Source organism: Babylonia areolata, chromosome 5, assembly GCF_041734735.1.
Source record: "Babylonia areolata isolate BAREFJ2019XMU chromosome 5, ASM4173473v1, whole genome shotgun sequence".
NCBI lineage: Eukaryota > Metazoa > Mollusca > Gastropoda > Neogastropoda > Buccinidae > Babylonia > Babylonia areolata.
This window is the reverse complement of record NC_134880.1, coordinates 16,889,853-16,911,439: the sequence shown is the minus strand read 5'-3', so window position 1 is coordinate 16,911,439 and position 21,587 is coordinate 16,889,853. Positions and strand designations below refer to the sequence as shown.

Sequence of the window (21,587 nt, the reverse complement as noted above, 5' to 3'; positions counted from 1 at the left end):
CAATACTAAATTCACAAGTTAAAACCTACCACAGCTCTTGAAGTTAGTAGTCACCATATTACCTCTTGATGTAGTTGTACTTACATATTTTCTTGACGTAGTTGTCAATACATAACCTCATGACTTAGTGGTGAATATGTAACCTCATTATGAAGTTGTCAATACATAACCTCAAAACATAACCTCATGACGTAGTTGTCAATACATAACCCCATGATGTAGTTGTCAATACATAACCTCATGATGAAGTTGTCAATACATAACCCCATGACACAGTTGTCAATACACAACCTCATGACGAAGTTGTCAATACATAACCTCATTACGAAGTTGTCAATACATAACCTGAATACATAACCTCATGACATAGTTGTCACTGCATAACCTCATGACTTAGTTGTCAATATATAACCCCATGACACAGTTGTCACATAACCTCATGACCTAGTTGTCAATACATAACCTCATGACGAAGTTGTCAATACATAACCTAAATAGATAACCTCATGACGAAGTTGTCAATACATAACCTCATGACGAAGTTGTCAATACATAACCTCATGACTTAGTTGTCAATACATAGCCTCATGACTTAGTTGTCAATACATAACCTCATGACGCAGTTGTCAGTACATAACCTCATGACGAAGTTGTCAATACATAACCTAATGACACAGTTGTCAATACATAACCTCATGACTTAGTTGTCAATACATAACCTCATGACGCAGTTGTCAGTACATAACCTCATGACGCAGTTGTCAATACATAACCTCATAACACAGTTGTCAATACATAGCCTCATGATGTAGTTGTCAGTACATAACCTCATGACGCAGTTGTCAATACATAACCTCATGACGAAGTTGTCAATACATAACCTGAATACATAACCTTATGACAAAGTTGTCAATACATAACCTAATGATGCAGTTGTCAATATATAACCTCATGACTTAGTTGTCAATACACAGCCTCATGACAAAGTTGTCAATACATAACCTAATGACGCAGTTGTCAGTACATAACCTCATGACGAAGTTGTCAATACATAACCTAATGACTTTGTTGTCGATACATAACCTCATGACTTTGTTGTCTATACATAACCTCATGACATAGTTGTCAATACATAACCTCATGAAGCAGTTGTCAGTACATAACCTCATAACACAGTTGTCAAAACATAGCCTCATGATGTAGTTGTCAGTATATAACCTCATGACGTAGCTGTCAATACATAACCTCATGATGTAGTTGTTAGTACATAACCTCATGACGTAGCTGTCAATACATAGCCTCATGATGTAGTTGTCAAAACATAGCCTCATGATGTAGTTGTCAGTACATAACCTCATGATGTAGCTGTCAATACATAGCCTCATGAAGTAGCTGTCAGTACATAGCCTCATGATGTAGCTGTCAGTACACAACCTCATGATGTAGTTGTTAGTACATAACCTCATGACATAGCTGTCAATACATAGCCTCATGATGTAGTTGTCAGTACATAACCTCATGATGCAGCTGTCAGTACATAACCTCATGATGTAGCTGTCAATACATAGCCTCATGATGTAGCTGTCAATACATAGCCTCATGATGTAGTTGTCAATACATAACCTCATGATGCAGTTGTCAGTACATAACCTCATGAAGTAGCTGTCAATACATACCCTCATGATGTAGTTGTCAGTACATAACCTCATGACGAAGTTGTCAATACATAACCTAATGACACAGTTGTCAATACATAACCTCATGACTTAGTTGTCAATACATAACCTCATGACGCAGTTGTCAATACATAGCCTCATGATGTAGTTGTCAGTACATAACCTCATGACATAGTTGTCAATACATAACCTCATGATGTAGTTGTCAATACATAACCTCATGACGCAGTTGTCAATACATAACCTCATGACGAAGTTGTCAATACATAACCTGAATACATAACCTTATGACAAAGTTGTCAATACATAACCTAATGACGCAGTTGTCAATATATAACCTCATGACTTAGTTGTCAATACACAGCCTCATGACATAGTTGTCAATACATAACCTCATGACGCAGTTGTCAGTACATAACCTCATGACGAAGTTGTCAATACATAACCTAATGACTTTGTTGTCGATACATAACCTCATGACTTTGTTGTCTATACATAACCTCATGACATAGTTGTCAATACATAACCTCATGAAGCAGTTGTCAGTACATAACCTCATAACACAGTTGTCAAAACATAGCCTCATGATGTAGTTGTCAGTATATAACCTCATGACGTAGCTGTCAATACATAACCTCATGAAGCAGTTGTCAGTACATAACCTCATAACACAGTTGTCAAAACATAGCCTCATGATGTAGCTGTCAGTACACAACCTCATGATGTAGTTGTTAGTACATAACCTCATGACATAGCTGTCAATACATAGCCTCATGATGTAGCTGTCAGTACATAGCCTCATGATGTAGTTGTCAGTACATAGCCTCATGATGTAGTTGTCAGTACATAACCTCATGATGTAGCTGTCAATACATAGCCTCATGAAGTAGCTGTCAATACATAGCCTCATGATGTAGTTGTCAGTACATAGCCTCATGATGTAGTTGTTAGTACATAACCTCATGACGTAGCTGTCAATACATAGCCTCATGATGTAGTTGTCAAAACATAGCCTCATGATGTAGTTGTCAGTACATAACCTCATGATGCAGTTGTCAGTACATAACCTCATGAAGTAGCTGTCAATACATACCCTCATGATGTAGTTGTCAATACATAACCTCATGATGTAGCTGTCAGTACGACCTACCACAGCTCTTGACGTAGTTGTCTATGACTTCAGGTTGAACACCAAAGGCCTCTCCATCACAGGGGGCATGTTTCCTGAAGTAATTCAGAATGCTGCCTTCTTTCTGCAGCACGTCTGCTATGCCCATCGAGTCCACAAACTGCACAAACCCTGCACACACACACACACACCATCCAAGGGAAAAAAAATTAGATCTTGACTCCTAAGCCTTATATTGCTGCATTAGGGCCACACCAGGAGCGACTTGCAGGTGTGGAAAAAACTAGTAACAAACAGGCATTTTCTGTCACTGATAAAAAAACCCAAAAAACAAAAACAAAACCACCAACAACAACAAGATACTATACTACACTTGTCAACCCAAACTTTTCTTGTTTTTTTTTTTTTTTTGTCTAGCATAATCCAGTTTTGGCCAAACCAACTTGTATGCCGAACAGTGCCAGAATATTTTCACCCCAGTGATAAATCAGCTAGCAAAAAATACTATTATTACTGATCACAGACCAAACTGGTTTCAGTTTCAGTTTCAGTAGCTCAAGGAGGCGTCACTGCGTTCGGACAAATCCATATAAGCTACACCACATCTGCCAAGCAGATGCCTGACTAGCAGCGTAACCCAACGCGTTTAGTCAGGCCTTGAGAAAAAAAAAAAAAAAAAAAATGGGGGTGAATAAATAATAGATAAATACATTAAAAAAATTACTACTACCACTACTAATAATATGTATAAGGCGCAAAAACTTGATGAAGTCAACTATAAGTGTACATAAATAAATAAATAAATAATAATTATAATATAAAAAAGTAGTAATAATAATAATAATAGTAATAAATAAATAAATAAATAAAAAAGACAACAATGATGATAAATAAGCAAATAAATGTAAAACATGGAGACACACATACACCCACATATGCATAACAGATATGCACTAAACATGCAGTTTCACAGATATGAAAGCACAGTCAAATACACATAAACGTACATGAGCCCCAACACACACACACACACCCCCCACACACACATTACCCTGCACCTCCTCTACCCCCCTCCTCCACACACTCATTTCTAGGCTACGTATTGCAGCTTCCACGGCACACACACACACACACCCACACACAGATGAACACTTACTTATACAAGAACACACACATACACCCATATCCCCCACCTCCAACCCCACACACATATATACAAAGATATATATATATATACACACCCGCACATTCCAATATTCCGTTGCTCCCACAGTGTAGGCATGCATACACACACATACCTCATCCTCTAACCCCCCCCGCCCCCCCTCACACACACACACGCACGTGCACAGAACTCTCCTGACACTTGTGTACACTTACACCCTGGTGCATGCACAAACGCACTCAAACACACAGACCCACACATACACACAAACACACACACGCACAGAGGCTGCCACTGATTGGCCGCAAGAGGGATGGGAAAAGATCTCTGATGCCAAACTGGGTGCTTTGTAATGACAGAATCATTTGCCTTCCTGGTTACAGCTGACTAACAGCTGCCTCGAGGCACTCATCATTCCTTTCCCTTGTCATTCGGTTGGGCTTGAATCATGCGCACACATACACACGTGTATTAGCGTAGATTTTTCTTCCAGATGGCCACTGTTGATCGACAGTTCACTGTTTTAATACCCAGGCAAGTTCTGACTGCAGCGAAGACATGCAGTGAACTCACTGACGATGCAAACTGGACTGTCTTCTTTCTTTTTTTTTTTATTCGCATACAAAGAACTTTTGTATCACACAACCATATCGAAATGTTACAAAACAACACTTTCGACCCAGAAAATTTTTGCTGCAGCATAATTTTTTCTCTCACCTCTCCAGCAACAGTATTATAGAAAGAGTTGATAATTCACAGCAGCGTCATAAGAACAGATGGTGTCACCCAGCCTTTTTTCTCACGTGTGTCATGTTACTTGCGTTGATTTTATTTTTGTCTTTTGTAACTGTGTGTCCATTTATCTTAATCATTAAATGACAGACAAACAAAAAAAGAATAACGAAACAAGGCAAAACATTAATAATAATAATGTGCATTTACACAGGGCTTGACCTGCAGCTCAAAGCACATATAATTAACAATATACACAGACACAGAAATAAATGATAGTAGATACAAAAAAAAATTGTGAAGAGTACAGCATTACCAAAGATGCTGCCAGAGTTGCAGCGCCTCATGACAATTAAAGCTTCTGGGTAATTCCAAACATTAAACACCAACAAACAAAATAAAACAAACAAACAAACAAAAAAACCCCCAACATTTCCAGAATCACAGGAAGCACATGCAGCCCACCACTCATGACCCCCCCCCCCCCCCCCCCCCCCCACCAGCTGTCCCCAAAAACATCAGATTACCATGTTTTGTGCTGGTCGCCAGAACCTTGTATGGCGTCAACTTCAGATCCAGCTTCTCATGTTGCAGCAACTGCACAGAGAAACCATGACGACCATCAAAACTGGTAAGAAAAGATAACACTGAATGGCGTTTGTATAGCGTGTCTCTCTCAGCAAATTCACGACTCGAGGCACCTGCCACTGTGCTTTTACATGCAGCCTCGCCTGAAAATGTCTCACCACACTCGACCACACGCGCAAGCACCCATAAGCAGTAAACAGCTCAAATTCACAGTGGAGAAAAAAAAAATCACAGAAAAGCCTCAGAGAACAGAGGAATTTTTAGATGGGATTTGAACAGAGAAAGTGTTTTATGGTGCTGAAGACCAACAGGCAATGAATTCCAAACACTATCACTTCCATCCAGGGTTTGTTCTCCAAAAAAGGGCATAAAATTTACACACTTTTCAGAAACATTTAACACCCAACAGGACTAAATTTCCAAACTTAAGTCTTCACATGACAAACACACATTTACCATAACTGTTAGCCGCAAACTAACACCTGGAGAAGCACCAAAAGAACATAAAGAGGATATAATTCTGAGATTAATTTCGCCTGAAAGTGAAAGTCCACTGCTCTGAAAAACATTATCGTTATAAATTTTTAATTCAGGTTTGAGCTTTTTGTATTTTTCTCCCAAGAGAAAACACAGCAAAGATGTTTTAATGCTTCATTAAGAAACCTTTTTCGAGGGACATCAAATTTGTAAACTTTTACAAACCAGTCAGTTTCCAAAGACCTTTAAAGCCTTAAAAAGAACACCTCAGTTTCTCTATACTTTTCAAAACCTTTCATGACCCAACAAACCCAACTCATGTTCCCTGGCGCCTGTCAGATATGAGCACAAGGGTGTCAAACAAATGACTGTCAAACAAGAAAAATGAAACGCTGAGCTTGGCTCAATTCGACTCATTTGAGTGTCAGTCACTGGATTTTTTTTTCCCCACACCCATTTATGGACTGCAGTTTCCCAGTTTATTCATAGTATGACTGGACTTTGAATAATAATAACAATGATTAACAACAACAACAACAATATAATAATCCAGATTGACACTTTCACCTCCCAGTCAGGGAGCCTGTGGCATTTACAACAAAAAGCCATCCACACATATAATAATAATGATAATAACAATGTACATTTATTTAGTGCCCTTTCTCTCAAAGAGCTCAGGGCTCTTTACATGAATGAAAATATTACAAATTACATGAATCATTCATGACCACTCTTTCTCAAAACCCCTCCCACTCTCCATGCATCCAAAGTGATCTGACATGGATCTGAAAAGGAAGCTGAGAGTGCTTGTAGATAAGTTTTAAAAAGATGAGTTTTCAGTGATAAGTGAATAGCAAAGATACGAGTCGGATGCACGGATATGATGAGGAAGGCAAGGATGTTCCAGATATGAGGAGCAGCAAAGAAGAAAGAATGTTCACTATAGGTTCTTGTATTGACATGAGGAAGTTTCAAAAGGTTACAGTCAGAGGAAGAGCGGAGATTTCTCAAGGGAGTGTAAACACTGATAAGATTAGAAAGTTATGTAGGTGTACTTGCAGCAAGTACTTCACACACAAACAAACCAACCAACATACCCACAATCAGTAAAAGCCTAAGAAGTATGTTTGTCAATACAAAGGAGGGCAGGATGAAAGAGGTGTGTTTTGAATTACTTTTTTCTTTTCTTTTTAAAAAAAGAATGTTTTTAATGAGGAAGTGGAATAAGTATGCATATGTTTTTTTATAATTTTTTTTTTTTTACATCCAGCCCTCAGGACAAAGAGAAATGAAATCAAAATATTCACAAGATAACAAAAGGTTATAGTGATACATACATGACATTCAAATACACTCAAATGCACAGTAAACATTTACAGGAACATAATCATAATGCTATGACAAAATTGTATATATAAAAATGATAGTGCAATATGAGAGAGAGAGAGAGAGAGAGGGAGGGAGAGAGAGAGAGAAACCCATCCGCCATGATTTATCAAACTTTGGCAACCTGCAAACAGTACAGAAACCCATCTCTGGAAATCCCTACCGAAACCGAAGACTTTAAAGACATGCAAAAGAAATGACTTTGAAATAGTGTCGAAAGCTTTAGAAAAATCAACTGCCAATATATATCCAGCTGTTTTAGTCTTATTAGATAGTTTATCGTATCATCTATAGACCTAATTATTGTTCCAATATTTCTACCTTTTATATATCCTACTTGATCCTCGTTAACTGACTGGTTAATTACTTTATCAAATCTTTTTCCTGTAAGAAAACGAGTTAGTTTGTTGTCTGCGTTGTGTGCTCTTTCTGATTTGATTGCCGATTGCAATTTGCGACCGGCTTTAATAAGTGAGTGTTTAATTTCTGAGTCATCCACTGAAAGTGGGATATCGTTGATCCAAACTTTTGTACTTAGTTTCTCCTCTCTTTCATTATCTCTCATAATAAAAGGATTCGTGTTTGCGACTTGAAAAACGGTACCTCGCAATTGAATACCTAGTACAAGAAGTGTCGTCCTAGCATCCCTGGTTCCTGGTTAGATTCTCCAGAGGCCATTGATTTTCTGTGCTCTGACGACTGTCCCTTGACCGGCGACTTTCTCCGATGCCGTGCACATTTCTAGCACAGAGACAGGATGGTTGTCTGAAAGACGGGCAGTATCCTTCACTTTCAAGAAGACCATGAGAACGCTGGATGCCATTTTCCTCAGAGACGACAGAGTTGCAGAACGATATCTGAAGTGTTTACATCTTGTTTACATATAGAGCCGGTGATAACAAAGTTTGAAAAATCAGCTCACTGAATTCGGTTAGCATGGAGCGCAAGAGACATGTGACCGCACACCACGGACTTTGCTCACTGAATCCTTTATAAATACTTTTTAAAATGAACTGGGGAATCCAGGTGACAGACAAAGAAGGTCAGTTTGCTCCACACCAGTGGGCCAAGACAGGAGAAACAGTGCTGACCTGGGAATTGTCAAGAACTCTCAGCACTGTATAATAATCAGCAGCTGATTTGCATCCATGGCTGTTTACACTCTGCTATTCACACACCCATTTTCAGGGGTCTGCATGCTGGGTACTTCTTTTTCCCACAACCCTCCAAACACCAACATCAATTATGGGATCTTTAATGAGTGTATTCCATGTTCTGTGCATGCACACACATTTAGGAGGTCCACGCACTAAGCAGGTCAGTGCACACACTGACCTGGGAGATCAGAAAAACCTCCACCCCCTCAACCCACCCAGCCAGGATTCGAACCCAGGATCATAGGATTGATAGTTCCATCAGTCAGTCAGCTGATCAGTCAGTCACTCAGAGGAGCAGAAGGAGACTAGGACTGATAGTCCCGTCAGTCAGTCAGTCAATCAATCAGTCAGTCAGTCGATCAGTCGGTCAGTCAGTCAGAGAAGCAGGAGACTAGGATTGATAGTCCCATCAGTCAATCAGTCAGTCAGTCAGTTGATCAGCCAGTCAGTCAATCAGTCAGTCAGTCAGAGGAACAGAAGGAGACTAGGATTGATAGTCCTGTCAGTCAATCAGTCAGTCAGTCAGTTGATCAGTCAGTCAGTCAGAGGAGCAGAAGGAGACTAGGATTGGTAGTCCAGTCAGTCAGTCGATCAGTCAGTCAGTTGATCAGTCAGTCAGTCAGTCTATCAGTCAGTCCGTCAGAGGAGGGACAGTGGTCACCTTGTCCATGAGTTCAATGGTCTGCAGCACAAGCTGGTCCTGTCGCAGGTCGTCCCCATGTTTGAAGATGGTGATGTAGCGACCCCCGTCCGACGTGCGGAATGTCAGCCGACACGGCATCAGCTTGCTCTGCACAACAACGTGCCATCAACATGTTACCTTCTGAATCCCACCATGCCAACATGTTACCTTCTGAATCACACTGTGCCAACATATTACCTTGTGCATCTTTTTAAAAAAATGTTATCTGTGACAAAGCAAATTTTCTGTTTTAAATGCTTGAAGCAGACAATGAACTGAACTGAACCAAACTGAAATGAACCAAACTGAACACACACCTTCATTGAAGAGGGTCACCTCTTGAGGAAGTTTTCTGTTTTAAATGCTTGAAGCAGACAACGCAGTCTTTTGAAATGAACTGAACTGAACAGAGCAGCCACTTACATTGAAGAGGGTGGCCTCCTGGGGAATGATCCCTGTGACCCTCACAGAAGGGTTCAGGGGCAGGGGCATCTCCGGAAAGTGGATGAAGTTCGTCTTCAGCACTTCTGAATCGTGCAGCAAGGCCTGTAGCTTCTCTATCTGTCAGGCACACACACACACACACACACACACACACACACACACACACACACACACAGAGGCACACACACACACACACACACACACACACACGAGGCACACACACACACAGAGGCGCACACACACATACACACACAGAGAGGCACACACATACATACACACACACACACAGAAGCACACACACACAGAGGCACATGCACACACACACACACACACACACACGCACATACACACACAGAGGCACACACACACATACAGAGGCACACACAGAGAGGAACACAAACACAGACACACACAGAGACACACACACACAGGCACACACACACATATTAATAACCATGAATGACCTTTCTAGCATATGCAAATATCTTTCAACTGGTGACCTTCGTTTTTTCACCAACACTTGGGACAGTCAAAAAGGATGCTTGCAAACACTGCACAGAACAGAAAGATTGTATAATGATCTGAAGTAGCATCATCAAAATTTTCACCACCACTCTTTTGATGCTTCTGTTTCTTCTTTTTCTGTTTTTTCTTTTTTTTCCTTCATTCTGCTGTGTTGGTGGGCCCATACTGTGTGACATCCCGTAGCGTGTGGCAACAGCACAGGTGTACAATATTCCAGAACTGTGATCCCAATCACACCTGCATTACACCTGATATTTAAAAAATCAAGAAAAAAACAACCCCAAAAGCAAAATGCATAATAAGAACAGGAAAAGTCAAGTGTGTTATAAACAGGAAACAAGTATACACATAAACACACACACACACACACATGCACACAGCATACGTACACACACTCAGTACATGCACACACATATAAAGCACATGCACACTCATGTACTGCACACACACATGGTCTCACACACATACACATACACACACACACATGGTCTCACATGCTCACACACACAGAGCACAAGTTCACACACATGCTCTCTCATACACATTCACACACGCACATGCTCTCAAATGCACACACACTCTAACACACACACACATACACACACAGCACACGCACACACACACGCACACACAGACACAAAATACCTTTTTACTCCTGCTGCCTGACTCACGCATGACGATTTTGACCATCTGCACGATGCTTTCCAGGAAGTACTTCTGCGTGTTCAGCACGGATCGGATCTCTATTTTGTTCTGTTCCACAGAATATTCCTCACAACATAACTTTGTGAATGCCAACAAGAAGAAAACACAACATACCTCCAAACCATTCAGTATTCACTCACTCTTTCAATATCACTGGCATCCATAACAAAAACTGAAAAGAGCTGAAACGAGTTTTTGTCATAAATAATCTGCATACAAAGAGAAGAAGAAGAAGAAGAAGAAGAAGGAGAAGAAGCAGCAGCAGCTGAAGACGACGTACTGGAAGCAAGAAGACAGAGAAGAAGACACTGATCAACAAAGAAGAAGAAAACAATACTGATCAGAGACACAGCACTGGGGGATCAATGCCCCCTGACCCTCCCACCACCACCCCCAAAAAAAAGAAAAAAAGAAGAAGAAAAAATCATCCAATCCCCCAGAGCTCTCACTTTCTTCAGGATGTTGCTGAAGCGTTTCATGACGCACACGTACATTTCCCGAGCTTCTTCATACCGGGGCTGACTGTCCTCCTCACACTCCACCGTCAGGTACCTGTAATTACACCCTGTGTGTTTGACACCTGTAATCACACTCTGAGTGTTTAGGACACCTGTCATCACACCCTGTGTGTTTATGACACCTATAATCACACCCCGAGTGTTTAAGACACCTGTAATCACACCCTATGTGTTTATGACACCAGTAATCACATCCTGCATATCTATGACACCTGTAATCACACCCTATTTGTTTAGGACAACTGTAATCACACCCTATGTGCTTAGGACACCTGTAATCACACCATGTGTTTATGACAACTGTAATCAAACCCTGTGTGTTTATGACACCTATAATCACACCCTGTGTGTTTATGACATCTGTAATCAAACCCTGTGTGTTTATGACATCTGTAATATATACAAACACCCTCTTACAGCTGTGTTTATGACACTTGTAATCACACCCTCTTACAGCTGTGTTTATGACACTTGTAATCACACCCTCTTATAGCTGTGTTTAGGACACCTGTAATCACACCCTCTTATAGCTGTGTTTAGGACACCTGTATTCAAACCCTCTTACACACACACACACACACCAAAATCCCAGCCTGTACTCTCCAAGCGTCTTGGAAAGACACCACAAAATGACCCATTCCCTACCCCCCTCCCACTCAAGCCTTGATGCACAGGTGTGAGCACCCCCTCCCCCCCATTCCTCAGCACCGTGTGTTCTGAGAGGCGTGGCTTACCAAAAGAAGTAGTTGGCCACCAAAGGGTTATTGCAGGCACGGGTAATCAAGAACGTGGCAAGATCCATCTGAGTCTGAGACACACACGCACACACACACACACACACATGCACACATACACACACACACACATGCACACAAACACACACACACACACAGCATACACACACTGGAAATAGGTTAATAAAAACATGCTGTGTGTCACACAAACCACACACACATTGAAAATCATTTTCATCAACTAATCCTGTAAGACCAGTCAAACAGATGTCTATAGCTGCAAGACAAAGACAGATACTGATTATCAACACTGATAACAAGAAAAAATCAGCAACAACAAAGTTTTACTGATTTATCAACTGAAAGAAACCTGAAAACATTATCAGCCAAACAATCAATATTGAAACCTAACTACAATGAAATAAACTGTAATTCTTTGAGCTTTGTTTAATGTATGCATATTGCAGAGTTTGAGTTTTAAGGTTCAAGGAGGGTGACAAAGTAAGCAGACTGATCCATAAATGCTACAACAGATCAGCTTAGAAAAAAAAAAGAAAGAAAAAAGAAGAAAATAAAGAGAAAAGAATGGGAGACAGACACCTGACCTACACCCCATGTACTTCCTTCACCCAACCCCACAAACCCCCATGTCCTCCCCCACACCCCACCTATACCCCGTACAATAGACACCTACCCACATCCACTTCCCCCCTCACCCCTCACATACTCTGCCCTCTACCTGCAACACACACACACACACATACACAAACACACAAGCTCCCGCCCATACATCAGACACACACACACGTACCCTCCCCCAACTATCCACAACCACACCACACCCACCCACTTACCACCTGAACACACACACACACACAAATATACAAACACATCCCCCCCCACCCCCCCAACCCCCACCACCAACACCCACTCATACCCCACCCATACACCCCTCCCCACTCCCCAACAAACTCACTCACACATACTTCCTCCCCCTCCCCCACCCACCCACATCATCACCCCAACCCCCACCCTGTACAGACCCCGAGCTTTGTGGTGGAGGAGGCAGTGTCAGGGCGGCTGGGCACGGAGCTGAGGGCATCTGTGATGGAGTCTGTGGAGGAGGAGCGAGACATTGTGCTGATCGACCTGAACAACAACATCATTGCTCCTTTGTCACTGTGCTGATCGACATGAACAACAACAACACTGCTCTTTTGTCACAATGATGACTGACCTGAACAACAACAACATTGCTCTTTTGTCACTATGCTGACTGACCTGAACAACAACACTGCTCTTTTGTCACTGTGCTGATTGACCTGAACAACAACAACAACACTGCTCTTTGTCACTATGCTGATCGACCTGAACAACAACAACAACATTGCTCTTTTGTCACTATGCTGATCGACCTGAACAACAACAACACTGCTCTTTTGTCACTATGCTGACTGACCTCAACAACAACAACAACATTGCTCTTTTGTCACTGAGCTGATCGACCTGAACAACAACATTGCTCTTTTGTCACTATGCTGATCGACCTGAACAACAACATTGCTCTTTTGTCACTGAGCTGATCAACCTGAACAACAACAACACTGCTCTTTTGTCACTGAGCTGATCAACCTGAACAACAACATTGCTCTTTTGTCACTATGCTGATCGACCTGAACAACAACACTGCTCTTTTGTCACTGAGCTGATCAACCTGAACAACAACAACATTGCTCTTTTGTCACTGTGCTGATCGACCTGAACAACAACAACATTGCTCTTTTGTCACTGTGCTGATCAACCTGAACAACAACAACAACAATGCTCTTTGGTCACTGTACTGATCGACCTGAACAACAACACAACATTGCTCTTTTGTCACTATGCTGATTGACTTGAACAACAACAACAACATTGCTCTTTTGTCACTATGCTGACTGACTTGAACAACAACAACATTGCTCTTTTGTCACTGAGCTGATCGACTTGAATAACAACATTGCTCTTTTGTCACTGTGCTGATCAACCTGAACAACAACAACAAAAATGCTCTTTTGTCACTGTGCTGATCGACCTGAACAACAACAACATTGCTCTTCTGTCACTGTGCTGATCGACCTGAACAACAACAACATTGCTCTTCTGTCACTGTGCTGATCAACCTGAACAACAACAACAACAACAAAAACAACATTGCTGTCTTGTCACAACACATTTCTCTGCGTGAGATTCGGGCTGCTCTCAACAGGGAAATCATGTCACTACAGTGAGAGCGCCACCTTTTTCTTATATCTATTATTATTTCTTCTTCTTCTTTTTTTTTTTTTTTTGCTCACTAGTGTATTTTGTTTTTCTGTTGAGGTTGATTTTTCTGCAGAATTTTGCCAGAGACAAGCCTTTTGCTGCCATGAGTCCCTTTACATGCACTATGGACATGCTGCACTTGGGATCTTGGTTTATCGTCTTATCTGAATGATTATAATTATGGAAAACGATATGGTGTCGTGACCTAGTGGTAACACATCCACCTGGCAAGCAAGAGAATCTGAGCACACAGGATCGAATCCTAAGCTTGCCTGTATTTTCTCCACTGGACGTTGAGTGGTGGTCTGGACACCAGTCATTCGGAAGAGACGACAAACTGAGGTCCTGTGTGTAGTATGCACTTAGCGCACATCAAAGAACCAACATCAGCTAATGCACTGTCCCGGCGGCCTTGAGGTAATGCGCCCAATGAGGAAGCCAGTAATCATGGGTTCGATTCCTCATGTTCAGACTGACAGTTTTATTCCCCCCTCCACAAGGGGTGGTCTGGACACCAGTCTCTAGGATGAGATGATAAACCGAGGCCCCATGGCATGCATAAAAGAACCTGCGCGCAACAACAAAAAAAAAAAGGGTTGTCGCTAGTGAAATTCTATTCATTAAAATCTGCTTTGAAAGTAAGAAATATATATATTTGATGACAGAAAAAAGAGTTTAAAAAAAAAAGAAAGAAAGAAAACAGAGGTGGCACTGCACTGTGGTGACACACTCTCCCGGGCAGAGCAGCCCCAAATTTCACATAGAGAAATCTGCTGTGACAAACAAGTAATACAACATCCTTTTCTTTTTCTTTTTTATTTTTTATAGTAACACCACAACTAAATACACACACATAAAATGGAACGGGAAAAAGTTCAGGAAGAAGTACAAAAAACACCTAAAAATAGAAGAAGAAGAAAAAAAAAAAACCAGAAAAGAAGAGAGAAGCTTCCTACTCTTTGTCCTTGTTAGGAGTTCAGTAAGAAGTACATGAAACTAAAAAGAAAAGAAAAGAAAAGAGAAGCTTCCTACTCTTTGTCCTTGTCAGGAGCTCAGTAAGAAGTACATAAAATTAAAAAGAAAAGAAAAAAAGAGAAGCTTCCTACTCTTTGTCCTTGTCAGGAGCTCAGTAAGAAGTACATAAAATTAAAAAGAAAAGAAAAGAAAAGCTTCCTACTCTTTGTCCTTGTCAGCAGTTCAGTAAGAAGTACATAAAACTAAAAAGAAAAGAAAGGAAAAGAGAAGCTTCCTACTCTTTGTCCTTGTCGGGAGAAGGGGTGTCACTGGTGGTGGCTGACTGGGGGGGCTGGGCAGGCGGCTCTTCCACTTTGGCCTTGATCTCACTGAAGTTTTCATACTTCAGCGCCTGCACCAGCTGGAGCAAGTACAGCAGCAGGTCCTGCACATTCAACACAAGATTGTGTAACAAAGTAATTTTGGGGGCCTTTTTCAGTACCATTCATTTGATTTTTTTTTTTTTTTTTTTATATCTCCAGAGGTGCTTTGTTCTTATAACTGGAATACGTCAACACATACATTTTTTCTCTCTCAAATTTGGTGTCAACAGACAAAAGATTTCCAAAGAAAACGAACTTCTTTTAGTTACCCTTGGAGACGCACATGTATACACACACACACATACACACATGAAACATAGGATGATTACACAGAGTAACATCGTTTACACACATGAACAAAACACACAAACAAACAAAAAGGAAAAAAGGTAGCCACTGCAGTGCCCACCCCACAACGTTACTTGTCCCACTCAAGCCCCCCTTCCCCATCTCAAAACGTCCCATCTCACCCAGTGCCCCAGACCAGGAAGTGAGTGTGCCTGGGTTTGAACCCCATACACAGGTTGGATTTTTCACTCTCCGACCTCCCCCTCCAACAGACATGAAGTGCTAGTTTGGGTGCTAGCCATTCCCATGAGATGATAAACCATGGTCCCATGTTAAGCATGCACTTAGTACACATAAAAGAACCCATGGCAACGAAAGGGTTGTCCCTGGCAAAATTCTCCAGAAAAATTCACTTTGGTAATAAAAGGAATAAACTTGCAGACAGAAGAAAACACACACAAAAACTTTGGTGTGGCACTGCACTATGTTAACATACTCTCCTCAGGGACAGCAGCCCCGATTTTCACACAGAGAAAACTACTGAGACCATAAGCAATATTATAAAGTACAGTACATCTGTATCAATCTGAATGGGAACTACCACTTAAGGTCCAGTGGAGGGGGTTTGGTAAACTAAAATTGTACAGGACAGTACAATAAAATACAGGACATCACAATACACTAAAATATTGTGCTGCACAATACAATACAGCACAGTACAGAACACTTCACAACATATTACAATACTTAATACAAAACAATACACAAAAACACACTTACAATACAGTACAACACAACACAAAACAGAACAACACAATATTTCTTTGTTCATGGGCTGCAACTCCCCCATTCACTCATGTGTACACAAGTGGGCTTTTATGTGTATGACTGTTTTTACCCCGCCATGTAGGCAGCCATACTCTGCTTTTGGGGGTCAACACAATACGATAGAGTACTATAACACAATACAGAAAGCACAATACAATACAGTACAATACAACAAAACACAGTATAACACAACACTGTACAACACAGCACAAAACCCCACACAACAGGGCATACCACCTCATCATCGGCGGCCTCCAGACGGCTGACGGCGTACTTGCGAACCAGGGGGTTGGAGAAGGTGGGGCTGAGCAGTTCTAGGGCGTCCACCACATCGATGGCCTGCCAGCGTACCATGAGCTCCGTCGCCTGCTTCGCTTCCAGGGGGACCTTCCAGTTCACACACTTCAGGAACTTCGTCAGCGCCTGTAAGGGGGTAGATGTGGGGGGCACAAAGGACATTGTTCTCCCATTCAGATTCGTCTCGAATAATCAACCAATCCAAAATATCATTATGACAGGAAATGTAGAGTACAGCCTTGTCACGTCATCCCAAACCCAAATGGACCTCCACAGCATCATCTTTATCATCATTATCATCACCGTTCTCCTCCTCTTCCAACATCATCAATATAAAGAAAAGACCCAAATTATGTTGCCTTTCAAGCCCTGCTCTCATGGTGGCCTCAGTTTCGATACCCCTCCATTTCCGTGCTTGGGGTGAATCTTATCAAGGTGTTAAGTGTTGGCGGATTCATGGGGCATTGTCGTTAGAGGGACATGGTGGCATTCTCCACTCTGAAAGAGACGCTCACTCAGTCTGGCTCTGTGACTCTGGTGTGTGGCCTCCTGGCGACCTAACATTGATGGTTCCCTGTGGACTGCCGGTGATGGGACTGCGACATGATGGGATGAGTGGTGTGAGAGTAATGCCACTGAATAGGTGCAGGTGATGGGGCAGCAAAAACCCCCCAACAAAAACCCAACTGTTTCCATGTTCCTACATATGTATAAACAGCAAAGCAAAGGCAAGCAAAGGAGGTGTGGGGGGGGGGGGGGGGGGTGAGGGGGGGGGGTCTAAGTCGAGGCTGTCACAGCGGAAATCACCAAACAGACGGGGTACTCACCTCCTTCTGCGTGGACAGGTAGAAGCGGAATTTCCACACCAGGTCCTGCTCCTCAGAGGTGAGCTGGGTGGTGGGAGGGTAGGCCACAATTTTCTGAAACGCGCACACATACAGGATGCATGCATTACAGTTCACACACACACACACACACACAAAATTCACAAAAACTTTTGCATGAACAACTTGTGAAACAGAAAAACTATAATACACAGTGGCTTCTTTAAACAATCTTCCTTCTTGCAGACTTTACTTGACACCCCACTCCCTCTTCCTCTCTCCACGTGTTGAAGCAGTTTGCTTAGATTCTAGATCTTCTTTTGATAGTCTTTCAAAAGCCATCCTTGATGCTGCTATCATTAAAATGTGTGGCCATTTTGTTGGGTGTAAATCTCGCTATCTTTACTCTTCTTCGTTCATGGGCTGCAACTCCATTGTTCACTTGTATGTACAAGTGGGCTTTTATGTGCATGACCGTTTTTACTCTGCCATTTAGTCAGCCATACTCTGTTTTCAGGGGTGTGCATGCTGCTGGGCATGTTCTTGTTTCTGTAACCTACCAAAAGCTGACATGGATTACAAGATCTTCAATGTGCACATCTCATCTTTTGCATGCGGGGTTCAGGCACTATCATTGCTGACCTGCGAGATCAGAAAAATCTCTACCCTTAACCCACCAGGTGCGCAGAAACTGTTGATTAAACTTTCAGAACTCGGGAGAGAATCCAGCACTGTAACCATTCAGCTGCTGCACCTGTTGCTATCTTTACTCAAGGAATATGTGCTAGTGCTCCAGAAAGCCATTAGTGTAACCTTCTTCTTCTTCTTCTGCTTTCGTGGGCTGCAACTCCCACATACACTCGCATGTATACGAGTGGGCTTTTACGTGCATGACCGTTTTTACCCCGCCATGTAGGCAGCCATGCTCCGTTTTCGGGGGTGTGCATGCTGGGTATGTTTTTGTTTCCATAACCCACCGAACGCTGACATGGATTACAGGATCTTTAACGTGCGTATTTGATCTTCTGCATGCGTTTACACACGAAGGGGGTTCAGGCACTAGCAGGTCTGCACATATGTTGACCTGGGAGATCGTAAAAATCTCCACCCTTTACCCACCAGGCGCTGTCACCGTGATTCGAACCCAGGACCCTCAGATTGAAAGTCCAACGCTTTAACCACTCAGCTATTGCGCCCGTCATTAGTGTAACCAAAAACTAAAACATGAATGAAGAAAAAAACTGAGAAAAATGAAGCCTTAAACCAAAATAAAAGAATACTCTAAATCACGGACATCATTTAACTATTCCAGAACAAAAAACAGCCAAACTGGAGGTGATCCTAATTAAAAGTATGCTGTCAACTCAACATTCTTGCTCCAATTAAAAGTGTGTTATCAACTCAACATTCTAGCTCCAACTAAAAGTATGTTGTCAACTCAACATTCTAGCTCCAGTTAAAAGTATGCTGTCAACTCAACATCCTAGCTCCAGTTAAAAGAATGTTGTCAACTCAACATTCTAGCTCCAGTTAAAAGTGTGTTGTCAACTAAACATCCTAGCTCCAATTAAAAGTATGTTGTCAACTCAACATCCTAGCTCCAGTTAAAAGTATGTTGTCAACTCAACATCCTAGCTCCAATTAAAAGTATGTTGTCAACTCAACATTCTAGCTCCAATTAAAAGTAAGTTGTCAACTCAACATCCTAGCTCCAATTAAAAGTATGTTGTCAACTCAACATTCTAGCTCCAATTAAAAGTATGTTGTCAACTCAACATCCGAGCTTAATTTGTGAATATCTGTGGTCAGGAAACCCTAGCTGTGTCTGGAAGCCACATCACCTGGATCACAAACACACACACCTCATACATTCCAAAACTACACTCGGAACAAGACAAACCATGAAGAACAAGACAAGACTCATAACAACACAGTACAAGACTCATAACAACACAGACAATGGCTGAGCAAGACTCAGAACAAAACACAAGACAGAACAAAACATAACAAGACTCAAACAAAACTTAGAATAATACAAAACAAGACAGAAAAGACTCAGAACCTCAGAAGAAAACTAGACAGAAAAAGATTTAAAACAAAACAAGACAGAAAGACTCAAAAGGACTCAGAACAAGACAAAACAAGACTCAAACAAAACTCAGACTAATACAAAACATGACAGAAAATACTCAGAACAAAACAGAAAAAAGACTCAGAACAAAAGAGAACAAGACTCAGAACAAGACACTAGAGTGAGAACATGACTCAGAAGAAGACACAAGACTCAAAAACAATGCAAAACAAGACAAAAAAGAGACTCAAAACAAGACAGACAGAGCAAGACTCAGAGAACCAGACCTTCAGCAAGTCACGCGTCTTGGCGTCTGGCTTCATGTCGCGGTCGCGGGGCCCTGTACGCAGACTGCGCGCCATCTTGTGGTGCTTTGTCTCGTACAGATTCTCCTGCACACAGATGTTCCCCATCCACTGACCTTCTGTCACTGACGACCACAGCGGTTGCCCTTACACTCCATCTGCTTCTTTGCAAACACGCCTTACTTCTCTGTCCGCAGATGTCCCCCAATCACTGACTGTCCTTTCCAACCACAGCGGTTGCCCTTACACTCCATGTGCCTCTTTGCAAACACGCCTTACTTCTCTGTCCACAGATGTTCCCCAATCACTGTCTGTCCTTTCCAACCACAGCGGTTGCCCTTACGCTCCATGTGCCTCTTCGCAAACACGCCTTACTTCTCTGTCTGTCATCAGGTGTTCCCCAATCACTGACTGTTCTTTCCAATCACAGAGGTTGCCTTTACACTCCATCTGTCTCTCCACAAACTCGCCTTACTCCTCTGTCTGTCATCAGGTGTTCCCCAATCACTGACTGTCCTTTCCAACCACAGCGGTTGCCCTTACACTCCATCTATCTCTCCACAAACACGCCTTACTCCTCTGTCCGTCATCAGGTGTTCCCCAATCACTGACTGTTCTTTTAATCCACAAAGGTTGCCCTTACACTTCATCTGTTTCTTTGCAAGCATGTCTTACTCCTCTGCCTGTCTGCAGACGTTCCTCATCTGTTCATAAAATTGTCTTACTCCTCCGTCTGCCATTTGACATTCCCCAATCACTGATTGTCCTTTCAATCCACAGAGGTCTTCCTTACACATCATCTGCCTGTTCGCAAAGTCTTGCCCCTCAGTCTGTCGATGTTCCAAACCTGATCGCAAGCAAGTTTTACTCCTCTGTCTTGTCAATGTTCCTCATCTGTTTTTAACTAGTCTTACCCTGTCTGTAGATGCTCCAAATCTGTTCAGAAACTATTCTTACTCATCTGTCTGCATATGTTCCCCACACACTGGTCAATGCACCATTCACTTACTTATCATCGTTTCATTTTACACAAACCTAGAGTAAAATCTCAAGGCCTGATCAGCACATGGGGTTTATATGAAGATCTGCTTTTTCCCCCCCCAACAGAAGATGCGGAAAAGCATATATGAATCAGTGCACATGCTTTGACACCTACTTGAAACTGAAAAAGAAACTGAGACCCCACACACTGGGCATTCACTGCCATCCACAAACGTTTCCTTACACTCCTCCACCTGCTTGCACAGAAGTCTTCCTCATGTGTCTGTCCACACCATCACACTGTCCATGTCTGTCCTTGCAGAAAGCTAAGCGTTTTAGTTTTTATGCTATCTGTACTATCTTTCACTCATGTATCAATTCAAGAAAAACTACACACACAACATTTCACTCTGGCGTTTGGACAGAAATCTTAT

At 42.0% G+C, this 21,587-nt stretch overlaps 1 protein-coding gene across 2 annotated transcripts in view; it reads right to left on the bottom strand.

Moving 5' to 3' along the window:
- Positions 1-21,587, bottom strand: part of LOC143281973 (phosphatidylinositol 3-kinase catalytic subunit type 3-like) — a 48,855-nt gene that overhangs the window by 12,382 nt on the left and 14,886 nt on the right. For both annotated transcript variants that reach the window (XM_076587334.1, XM_076587335.1), the window contains 12 exons: positions 20,155-20,259; positions 17,800-17,892; positions 16,913-17,098; positions 15,476-15,621; positions 12,962-13,067; positions 11,919-11,992; positions 11,116-11,218; positions 10,607-10,714; positions 9,416-9,553; positions 8,972-9,100; positions 5,230-5,299; positions 2,827-2,976 (listed from right to left, as the gene is read on the bottom strand). In XM_076587334.1, the coding sequence (XP_076443449.1) occupies positions 2,827-2,976; positions 5,230-5,299; positions 8,972-9,100; positions 9,416-9,553; positions 10,607-10,714; positions 11,116-11,218; positions 11,919-11,992; positions 12,962-13,067; positions 15,476-15,621; positions 16,913-17,098; positions 17,800-17,892; positions 20,155-20,259 (1,408 nt within the window). The remainder of the gene's footprint in view (positions 1-2,826; positions 2,977-5,229; positions 5,300-8,971; positions 9,101-9,415; positions 9,554-10,606; positions 10,715-11,115; positions 11,219-11,918; positions 11,993-12,961; positions 13,068-15,475; positions 15,622-16,912; positions 17,099-17,799; positions 17,893-20,154; positions 20,260-21,587) is intronic.